The 11,845-nt window shown below is 37.8% G+C and overlaps 1 protein-coding gene across 1 annotated transcript; it reads right to left on the bottom strand.

The window, feature by feature from the left end:
- Positions 1-2,611: 2,611 nt before the first annotated feature.
- On the bottom strand, positions 2,612-11,845 carry GTF2A1L (general transcription factor IIA subunit 1 like). The gene is made up of 9 exons (XM_030448497.1): positions 11,825-11,845; positions 10,645-10,746; positions 10,253-10,376; positions 9,670-9,725; positions 8,790-8,883; positions 7,002-7,594; positions 5,235-5,525; positions 4,509-4,598; positions 2,612-2,719 (listed from the first exon to the last, which is right to left on the bottom strand). Exons 1-9 carry the CDS (start codon positions 11,843-11,845, stop codon positions 2,612-2,614), a joined length of 1,479 nt encoding a protein of 492 aa, XP_030304357.1.

The following is an 11,845-nucleotide window of genomic DNA, read 5'->3' as shown; positions in this document are numbered from 1 at the left end:
AGAGTAAAAATCTGTGTTCCAGAGCACACTTCTTGTTGCCAAAACACTGCACTGCAAATTAATTTGCTTCACTTTAATTAAAGAGATTCTTTTTGTACTAGGAATGGTTTATTATTACCATGTAGTCATATTAATTAGAAATAACATCTCTGACCCTCTTTTACCTTCAGCCTAATGCCATTATTTTGATCAGTATAAAAGCACAGCTGTACTCACAATCAGTTCACACAGGTGGGTAAAAAAAGCAGGACTGAGAACACAGGAGACTTAAAACTCTACAGTTTAGCAAGCAGTAAAAATTCCATACACCTCTTTATACACACCTGCTCCTGAGCTGAGCAGATGAGCAAACAGAGCTACTTCAGGACATTTAACTATAACAGAAACAAAAGACGGTGGTGAAAAAAATATCTACCTGACCTAAGGCTCTTCTGTCATGGGCGGTAGCAGAATTCCTCCTCTAGTACTTGTATCCCTGGCCTCTCAGCACCCATTCAGTCTGAAAGGGGACAAGGAGAGATGGACAGGCATAAGAATGATCAAAGCTCTGGCTGCTCACTTTCATGTAGAGGGAGTCTTTAACACAACAAGCAGAAAGATTCAACAAAGAGGTAAAAAGCTACCTATCTTTAAAACTAGCTAAAAATTAGGTACTCCTTAGAGACTTCATTTTATAGTGGCTAGTGAAAACAGATCCTTATCCTCAGAAACACCACCAGTGATGATGAGATGCTTAGTGAATGGTGCATATCCAGGCAGGTCCCATGGATTTCTGTTCTGCACTAACTTTGCTTCCAGTCTGTTCTGAAGCATCACTATGCTGGCACAAGTTGAAGACAGTCCCACAGTTTGAAATGTAGACATTTATGAAGCATGAACACCTGAGACTGCAAGAGACATGAAATCTAAAAGCATCCATCATGTGGCAAGAACTGCATTTCCTGTGGGTTTATAGGTCTGAAGTGTACCATCAGTGCAGCTGCAAGTCAGCTGAACGGGGAAAAAGAAATACACTGTAATATTTTTAACTGTCTCTGAATACACAATTCTTTATATCCCTGCAGCAGTAGCTATAAAAGACAAAAAAATGCTGCACTTTGGTCAGGCCCTATAGTTTATTATCCTGTTTTAAATACTGAACAGCAGCATATATGTCAAAAAAAAAGCATGCAAGAAACTCAGCAGCTATTAAAAGCCTGCCCCCTGAGGGAAGCATCTCTATCATTTATGCCATCAGTACAAGGGTCTGTACCATTATGAACAAGGGTTGTTTCCCCACACACAGTGCTTTCATAGATTCCTCCTCTCCCACCCTCCCCTTTATATTCCCTTTCTTCTCAAGGCCTCTGCCTCCTCCCAGGAAGTAGACATAACCAAGATGTCTCATGATGTCTTCTTTCAGAAGATGTAAAGGAAACAGAAGAAGAGGTGCCCACCCTTGCATGTAGCATTGCCCTTCTAGCAGGATTATCCTGTTCTGAGTCAGCCTGTCTGAGGCCTTACCATTGAGATTCCAGTATTTCACTACAAGAAACAGGAATTAGGAGAAAGCTGCAGCTCCAAAGGCCTAGGGCTCAGGCCTCTGGACAGGAATGATTTTTACCTCTTTTTCTAGAACAACAAGGAAAAAGCTAATGCTGAGGACTGCTGGGAAAGAAGTTCTTATGGCAGGGTGTGTTACTGTCACACACATGGCTTGTACACATTTCTTTAAGCAATATATTTGGAGAATACAAAAACAACTAGAAACGTACATGCAATGACATTTTATTATTGTGCACAATTTGTATCATTTACAGCTTACTGGTCTCTAGTCCTAGAATGCAGTGGATATGTACAGAAGCAAAATTAAATTACTTTGCATTTACAGTATAAATAAATACCATTTTAATGTTAGATCACACTATTCATTGCATCTCAGTAGATATAGAGGTTATAGAATAAACAATAATATATAATAAGAGCTCAAGGGTCTTCCACCTCCATTTCCTGACCTACATGTAAAGTGCAACTGCCTTTAAAATGAAGTCAAATACCCACAAAGAAAGCAACAACAAAAAAACAAGGGAGGAAGTAAAAGTGTGAAAGAAACACACAGCTGAAGCAGCCATAGGTTTCAGACTTGCACAGATGTTGCTGTGTTTGGGGTTTTTCTTTCTTTTTTAAACTTGGCAGCCTTTGAAAAGAAATAATTATCACAGTGTAGTTTTATATTTCAAGTCATCCCGAAGCTCTTATTTTAAAAGCTGGAAAAAAACATACAGAACTTAAACATACTTAAATATAATTTCCTAGTAGTCTATGACTTTCTCAAATTCTAGACAGATTCAACGTTTCATCTTTAAAGCTATTCATTACAATCATGTTTTTTACATAGAAAAGTAATGAAATAATAAGCATAGAAAAGACTGTAGTAGTTAACCTTACAGTGTTACTAATATGTACAAACTTAACCACGGATTTTGAATACTTTTTATCAGATCTTGTTGTTGGATTTTGGGTGTTTTGTGGTGTTTTTTCAATGGCAAAAAAATAGAAAGTCTAGTAGTTTCACAGGAAGTTCATAACAGAATAATGCCACAGCCTTAAAGCACATGCTTTCAGTAAGATGTCACCACTCTGCATCTCCAATGGCTTTTGCAAAAACATGGTCTTTACCCTGGAAGGACATTACTCCATCTTTTAAGTAAAACTTCCATTTGTTCTTACTTCGATGTATCTGATGAAAAAAATAAATCAATCAATGCCCCCAAATACATATTAGACCAACAAATACTTGGTTCACAAAACTTGTTTTCCTTTTAAAATCCAAAACATGAGCAAAGAACAATTAAAAAGGAAAAAAAGGAAAAGAAAAAAAAAAGCCAAACTTAGCTGTGTGATAGTAGGTAGGAAAACAATAATGTTGCAAGACAATCAAGACAATAATATAGCAATTTCATTAGTGTATCAGTCCCAAAATATACTGCACCTGGCAAGCAGGTATGCAAACCACAGAAATGCAGTGGTTTCCTTTTCCCATGCATATTGCAAAGCAGTTTTGTGTGCAAAGGGGCATTAAGATAAGGCTACAAGCAGGAAAACTTTGCTCAAAAGCATATACTGTCATTCAAGCAATTGGAATTTGCATATTCTGTTTCTTTTTAAAGGCCTGCAAAATTACCTGTATTCCAGAAAGTTTTTGCTTAATACTAAAAGACAACATTTTAAGCATCTTTAGAAAATTCCTTGGATATCAAGCATCATACAGTCTAATTTCAAGACCAGAAAGAAAAGGGAGGGGAAAAGAAGTCAAAAGAAACAGCACAGTCATTTTTCATAGGTAACAAGCTAATTAAAAAGGTAACTATTTCCCTCTACTTTCTACGAGAGATACATATTTTATTAAAGGAAGCTATCAACAACTTCCACAAACTTCTGTCAGTGGTAATTTTTGACCTTAGATTTCTTATAGAGGTGTCCAATACTGAACTTCCCAGCAGTTTTTAAAAATTTTCAAAGATTTTCTCAGCTTATTATAGAAAAAATTTCTGTACAGAACAATATCCACTAACTATAGCACCTGTAACATCAAACTGAGTTACAAAGCTTCAAAACTTTGTGTACCTTTTCAATACAATACAGGCACAATAGTTAAATTTCAGATGGATTTTCTACACTCACCCATATAACTGCATTTTCTAAAATAACTAGTTTCAGAAACTCTTAATCAGTTACACTTTACTAAAGACAATTTTCTTAGCAGCTCACCATTTCCTAAAACACTGGCTGTTAAGTAAGGCCTAGTTGAACACACACATAAGAAAATGATCACTCATCACTTTGGGAAAACTAAAAGCTAAAGCACATTCTTAAACAAACTACCGACATATTTTTCCAGATTTGTTTTAAACTATGATATGCACTTTTATTTGTCAACTTTTAAACTATTCACATAGGTGTCCGAAGCTATACCAGGGCTAGAAGAACTTAATTTGATCTTTTATAGTTCAAAATAAGGTTGAATTTTAAACATTAAAATGAAGAAAGACAAAATGTCCCTTAACATCTGTTGTCCTTTGAAGACAAAACAGAATTCTGGTAGGAAAATGCACTTCAGGAAGCACTTCAAAGACAGCAAATATGAAAGTACAATAGACTCCTCTTTCTGTTACCGATTTCAAGAGTCTTATTTCATAGCTGAAAATGCACCCATACATCCATGGACCATTGATGTTAGTTACAAGTTATGGAAATGCATATGTTTTTGTAGCTTTATAACTCAATTTTGCAAGATTTGGTGCCCTTCCCTTTTCATTTAATAGGACATTGTGAACCACTGATTCTATTCATTTCAGAAAACAGCAGGTAATGCCTTCTGACTATTGTCAACTAAACACATAATTTTTAAATATTCAATTATTACAGCATCAGACTTTCTTTAAAAGACACTAACATTAGGCCAGACCCAGATTGACTGAAGATTATTTAGAATGATTAGGGGACAAAGATAAAACTATATACCGTACCTTGTCATACTGACAAACTATCACATTGTCAGTGTCAAACAAGTCTGGAGCATCCTGTTCACTGACATCATCACCAGAATTTAAGGGGTCCTAGAGATAAAAATTGTATTTTATACTTCTTTCAGGATAGCATCGAATATACTTCACATTAAACACACCTAGAACAATAAAGGTTACAAGGTCAAAAGGAAAGACTTCCAACTGACAAAGCTGACCCCAGTAACTGGAATACTAATCAACTGCTATTTATGTGAAGTCCAGGTGCTACAAGTTGATTCTGTCCTGAATCTCTGAGATAAAAAATTGCACATCCTTAAGAAAAGCTTGTCCTAGGAAACACGGGTACTTGTAACTTGTATTGTTTTCTTCTCTAATTCCTTGTCCTTCAGCAGGAAAAGAAACCTAACGTTGATTCCCAGTCTTACCTAAACAAAAAGCAGAACTCCAGTTCAGTGAGACCAGGCTTTTACTAGAGAAACTTAATTCTGGCGATTAAGGGTTTTAATTCATCCAATTATCAGATCACTTCTCAACATCTTTCATTTATCCATGCTCTTCATAATGAACTCTCAAATAATTTCTCAGTAATCTCTCCTGTGCCAAGGGGTATGTAACTGAACTATACATTCTCTGCAATAAACTTACCAAGAACTGTTCTCAGTCCAACAGTTCAACAGGCAAGATAAACTATCGTACTGTGCTTCACAAGGCTTAAAAGTAAATTACCTCCTCAACTATATCTATTTGGGGGTCTTCTTTAACACCACCACTGCTACTAGACTCTGTGTTTGAAATACTGTCACATTCTTCATCATCTTCCTCATCCTCCAGAACTTTTAGATCCTCTGATTCAATAATGCCAATGAATTCATTCTCTTCCTTATCTTCTTCTGTATGTGGTATTTCTTCCTTGGGAGAAACATCACCAGTTCCATCTAGCTGAATTATGTCTTCAATATCACGGCAGAAACCCTTCTCTGATTGTAAATTAGATTCCATCTGCTCAGTAGGTTCCATCTGACAGGAAATAAAAGAGACCAGAGACAGCTTGTGAATTAACACCATATCACTTTCATTGTTCAGTACAAATGCCTGAAATTTTTGTTTAATAAAACAACAAGATTGCAGCACTGAAATAAGTTGAGCTCTGCCCTACTTGTAAACCCTGAGTCCGTTTGCAAATCTTGTTCTTATATCTAACCTTAAATGGAATCCATGCCAAATATTCCTCAGCAACATAAAATGGCATCCTCCTAGACTTTTCTTTAACCACTACTGTATTCAAACAACTTAAGAAACAGACATTCTAAAGCCCAGCTTGATCTTCTATTGCAAAGAAATCTACAAAAACAAAAACACAAAAAAAGAAAAGGAAATTTACCTATTTCCTCACTCCCGTTTTTCATTTTTTAAATAAGACTCATGATTAACTCATCCCTTTCCTTCACGTCAATCAAAATGCTTTGTTGAAATAAGATCTAAAAGATAGTATATAAGATAATAAGTATATAAAAGATAAGACAGTATATATTCCAGTACTTCAAGTTACCATTTATGAAAGGGATAGAGCTCTTAGACTGAGCATTCACAGGAGCATAAAAGGGCTTTAAGCTTTCAGCCATCTTCAGCTTCTCATTAAAAATTTATTGTAGCACTTACTTCACATCCACATACACTTTCTAGTTCAAGAAAAGAACACTTTGTTTTGACCTTACATACTTACAAGACAGTCTTCACCATCCTGCCACCAAAGCTGTGATAAACAATATAACATGCTTTCTATTTACAGTAATTTGTCATTACTGTCATTAAATTTGCATTTGTTACATTTATCTCAATCACATAAAAGCAATACAACTCAAAGTCAGCAAGCCAGCCTGAACTTAAGACATCTGCAATTCATTTCTGGAGCAAAAATTAGATGAGGTCAAGAAAGTGGCTTGTTAATTAAAATCATTCAAATTTTCCACACAGCTCTAGCTGAATTCTAGTTTTTCCCAAGAAAATGCATTTCCTTCCAGCAGATTTTCACATATCTAATCTGACTTTTCATACTTAGCATGCATTCTCAATGCAAGTTAAATGCTCTTCACAAATTACAAGTTAAAACTAATCCCAGCCAACACTACAAAAGCAATTTGCCAACAACTGGCCAGTACCCACATGCAAATTCAGCCTCAGAATGACACTGAATTTGTCAATATGTCTAAGAATACATTGCAGCTATCCATTATGCTTCTAGCATTTTTAGACTGAGGTTTTTAGTCCAGGCATTTCAGCAACGTTTGTAACAAATTCTTACTGTAAAAATAAGCAGTTACTGCTATTCAAAACAAGCTCAAAAATGAACTAAAAATTATAATAATTCCTGTTATTATAAATTAGGTGTGCTATTTGTCACTTGGAGATGTGTTTGATCACACCTCTGGTGATACTTCAACCAACCACCTCCAACAGATGTGTTTTCACCAGCCGAGAAACAAATGGTCTTACTTTGTTAGAGGTAGCAGTGCTGTCCTGATCTTTGTGAACAGTGTTCTCCTCCATGCTCTTGCCCATGATAATCAGGTCAATGATATCATCAGACACCTGCTGTTGCACTGACTCCAGAGGCTCAATGTCTATCACCCCCTCCACATCCAGCAGTACACTGCTGGAGTTGCTTGCCAAGGATTCCGGAGGAGAAAACCCTTCAGGGGATTCTGGAGTAAACACAGCTGTGTGAAGATTGCCCTGATGGGGGGTTTCTGTTGAGTCTGCATGCTGATTAAACACTGTGCTAGTTGCAAGCTGCTGCTGACACACAGAAGGCTGCTGGACAAATGTAGTATTGACAGAGTTCTCATGGTGGTTTTTTTCCACGACATTTGGTTGATTTACTATGGTCTGTTGGGCAGCAGTCTCCTGGGCATGCAGTGTTTCAGCAGCTGCCTGGGCAGAAGATGCATTCACCTGGGCAACACTGGCTTGCAGAACTGGAGGTTGCCCAGCTGGGTGAAATATCTGCTGAACAGGCTGATGTAGAGTACTTGGATCACCTGAGGCCTGTGTAACCACAATAGGCACATTTACCTTATAAAGCTGCCCTGAAAACAAAAAAGAGTTTAAACTCCTTCAACAGGTTAAACGACAGGTTCATTCAAGCCACTGTCCCCTTACCACTAATAACCAATTCCAAATACTCAGGCAAACTATGACAAACAGGACATTTATAAAGCAGCACCTTCCCCAAGCACAGTATCAGCCTTTGAAAATTAAGCATTCAGAAGCTTTTTGAGTCAGAGCTTCTAGCTTGTTTAATACCCGTTTTGGGGACTAGATTAAAAAAAGAAAGAAAAAATAAAGAAAAATGAAAGTCTTGTTTAAATTTGTTTCCATGTAATTTCAAAATTAAGGAAAGCAAAATGAAACAGTAAACTATCCCATATCTATAGGGATAGTTCACTCCTTTAAGAACATTTAGGTATCCCTTCTAAAAAAATCCCCATGATTTAGTTTAAAAAAAAAAAAAAAAACAAACAACAACAAAAAAACCTGTTTATCTGTCCTCTCACTGTATGAAAACCACTTTAAATACTGAAACTTTGAATTTATTATTTTCACTATTAGAATTAAGATTCCAGAGCTAAGTTCCCAGTTTTATTTAGTAATTCTTTTCTCCACACACATGCTCCTCACAGAGCAGAGTCACTGATACCAGCCTATATGTCTCAAAAGCTTAGGTATACCTGAAGTGGGTGTCTCAAAGACGACAGCTGTTTTGAGAAAAGTCAAGGTATGACTAAAATAAGCCTTCCACTCATCATATCCTGAGCAGTACAAGTACAGTTTGGTACAAGCAGTATAGGCAGTTTTGTCAGCGAAAGAGTGTGAGTAAAAAGGTTTATGAATGGTTGGATTTTACTTGAATAGGAAATCAGTTTGATTCTGAAGCACCACAATGTCTTTGCCTTTTTAAAACATAGAAGACTGTCCCTCATAAACAAGGAGGAGATACCCATATGTCAACTGACAAACAAACATATTTGCAAAGAGTTGTAAAACAAAATGGCATCACCTGGCAGCCCATGTTAACTGATCTTGCAAATGTACACAGCTGACACACTAATCAATGTAATTACTTCCCCCATGCAGCAATTTTAAAGGAAGAGGAGGTTAGCTGGCTCTACCCATCTACACTTTAATTTCACATTTGTTTTATCTGCTGTACTTGGGACCATCTTTCAGTATCGACACACAGTTTATGCACTGTAACATTTTACATCTCCTCTTCAATCTTACCAGATGCTGTCTGTAGTGTCACTCCAGCTGGTACATGGACAGGATAAGTAATAGTTGAAGGAAGAGTAAGAGTTGCATCCACTGGCAAAGCACCCTAGATACACAAGAATTTTATTAAGAAAGAGTGCATGCTTTTTATCCTAGGTCCCTTAATGTCACACATAACAGATATAGGTGAAACATGAATGAAGGCCTTTTTGTCTTACTTGAAGCAGAGCTGCTTCAGACTTTAGAGATTCAGATAAAGAATATTCTGTATTGACAGGCTAATGACTTGCCCCAAGTGTTTCAGATTTTCCAGTTACCACATTCCCTTTTTCTTAACAGAACAATGACAATTAGTAACACCTCTCCTTGCCAAACAAATTCTGCCATGCCTAGAGTTCAGAACTCGTCAACTCCAGAAACGCTTTATTGGGGATTATTTCTATGCCTTGCAGATAACACTTCTCTCAGCTTCAGCAGTGCTAGCATTTCCCAGCCATGCATTATTTTAACACCCAGTAATAATAACAAAGAAGAAAAGATCCATGGATGTGCATTTCCCCTACATTTCCATCCTATGGGCTAAATACACACAGTCACGTCTCCCAACATTCTTCTGGCAGCACTGGTGACAAAACCAATCAGTAGGTTCCCATTCTTTTCCACTGCTCAACCAAAGCAGCAGTTACAGCTCCCCCTCTGCAGACTCTTAACTTGTGTAAAAAAAAAAAAAAAAAAAAAAAAGAGAGAGAGAAGTAACAAAACTTAATTAAAACCCATTACTGGAAAGTACTTAAGACTTGCATCCCTTTAAGCCTGTTAACAATTGATGAATGTAATCATTTAGAATTCACAATCATCAAAATTGAAATAAGATGTCATTAGACCTACATACCAGGTCTGGTGTCATGAAATGGGGAAAACCTCTGCCAGCTGGGATGACTAAAGAAGCTATTAGAAAAAGAAAAAAAAAGCCACTTTATGAACAACAATTTTTTGGACTGAAAGACAAACCAAAACAACACCCAAAAAATTCCCACTCTTCTGTTTGAGCAAGGGATTACATTTTAACAAGTGCAAAACCAGATTAAATGCTAGCATGACAGCTGAGCTGCATGGCACAAGCTTGCCATATAACTTCAGTGCACACCATGCTGCATATTAAAAGAAGTGAAAGCTTATCCGTAATGGTAAATTTGCAATTGAAGGGCTACACTTCTGGACTGCAGACAAAAAGGCTAAAACTCACTTCCCATTTTGCTAATGGAAACAAGCAGCAGATGAAGAGCACCCAAGCATGATTGTATTACTTTATAAAGTTTAATTTATTGGTCAAATAATTACATTCCCCATCATGCTAGGTATACTCATAAATATCACGAAGCAAGACTATTACAGCACTTTTAAATCTTCCAAAAAGATTCCTGAATCACTGAGCTATTCTTAAATTGAATCTGTTACGTTCAAAAACATCTGACCTGCTGAAGCCTGCAGAACGTGTTGAAAGTTGTGTGGCAGCTGCAGGGTAAGCTGTGGACAAGGGTGGCTATGTCTGAAGAAGCCTTCTGTAGCTTTAGACTGCATCACCTTGGTTTCCCAAAGCTGCAGAAAGATTATTATTACGGTCAACATATGTCAGCTTCAAAAATAAACCACAGCTAATATGATAATCAGGTCTTTCTTGGTTTTTTTCCTTGACTGATTCCACCCAACAAACACTGTAACAATCACTAATGAATTTTGACTTCCAGCAGCCAAATACCTCATTTGCAGGATATTTGTAAATCTAAGTTAGGGCAAACAGACATTTACGTCATCTCAAAAGAAAAAACATACACAACTTCTATTGATACAGAGGAATCCAACAAACCTGCTTCAAGTCTTTCAGAACCTGTTCCTCTACACCCTCTTCTGCAAAGAGTTCCCACAGACCTTCAATCACATCTTCAATAATAGACTTGTATAACTTATGCTATATTAAAAAAAAAAGAAAAAAACCAAAACCATCAAACAAAAAAACCACACACACAAAAAAACACACCCAAGCAATCACAAAATATTTTCAAGTTAAGATGAACATCAAGTAATTTCAAATGATAGCATAAAGCCTAATCTTGCTGCCTAAACTACTGTTACAAAATGAGCAGTGAATAAACTGAATACTGTGTCAGGTGCACTCATTCTTTTAAACTGACATCTCTGTGAACAGACATCACTGTAAAAATACTGGATTTGAGCCTAAAATTGTTGGATTCTGTGGACTACAGAAATGCTTAAGAAAATCATAAAAACATTACACAAAAAACCCTCTTGCAGCACTACACTAAAATATGTTGTCTAGGCTGTTAATCAGATGCTTTAACTGTTAATCCAGAAGAGAAACTGAGTTTCAGCCTTTCAACAGGCCTCTGCCTCTCCCCAAGATTACACAAAAACTGTACACAGCAACTGTAAAATTCAATACATATTGGCTTCCCAATAGGAGCCAAATGGTTACAGAGCAAACACCACAGTACTCCAGTTCCCTTCCTTTGCACCCTGGCAGTCCTTTGCCAGAACCAGGCCATCCATGTCAAAACCTCTGAGCCTCAGGAGCAAACGAACTTCAGTTTTCATTGCAGGTGGCAGGGATTATCAACACCCCATGGCACGGATTATCAACACCCCATGGCAGCGAAGCCCAAAGCGCGCCTTAAAACGCAGCCCCCGAGGCTTCCCTGGGATCCCTATCACCTGGAGGATCCGCTGCATTCCCGAGAAGGAGAGGCAGCAGAGGCAGCAGAAGATGAACGCCAGAGAGAAGGGGAGGCCGCCCCTCCCTCCCCGGCACCATTAAACCTGCACCCTGGAGCCACCCGGTGGCTCGCACCAATTCCGGCCGTAATGCTTTTACGCATAAAATGATTTTTTAAACAACCCTAGCCCTAAAATACACTCTTTTGAAGTCTCCCCTGGGCCTCCCGCGCCAGGGAAGGGCCAGCAGCTGTCTGTCAGACCCCGCTAAGGCCCGCGGAGTGGTCGGGAGCAGGCCTGGCGCCGCGGTCCCTCACCATGGGGCTGCCGTGCGCCAT

The sequence above is a fragment of the Calypte anna genome, chromosome 3 (genome assembly GCF_003957555.1).
Source record: "Calypte anna isolate BGI_N300 chromosome 3, bCalAnn1_v1.p, whole genome shotgun sequence".
NCBI lineage: Eukaryota > Metazoa > Chordata > Aves > Apodiformes > Trochilidae > Calypte > Calypte anna.
This window is presented reverse-complemented; position numbering and strand designations above follow the sequence as displayed.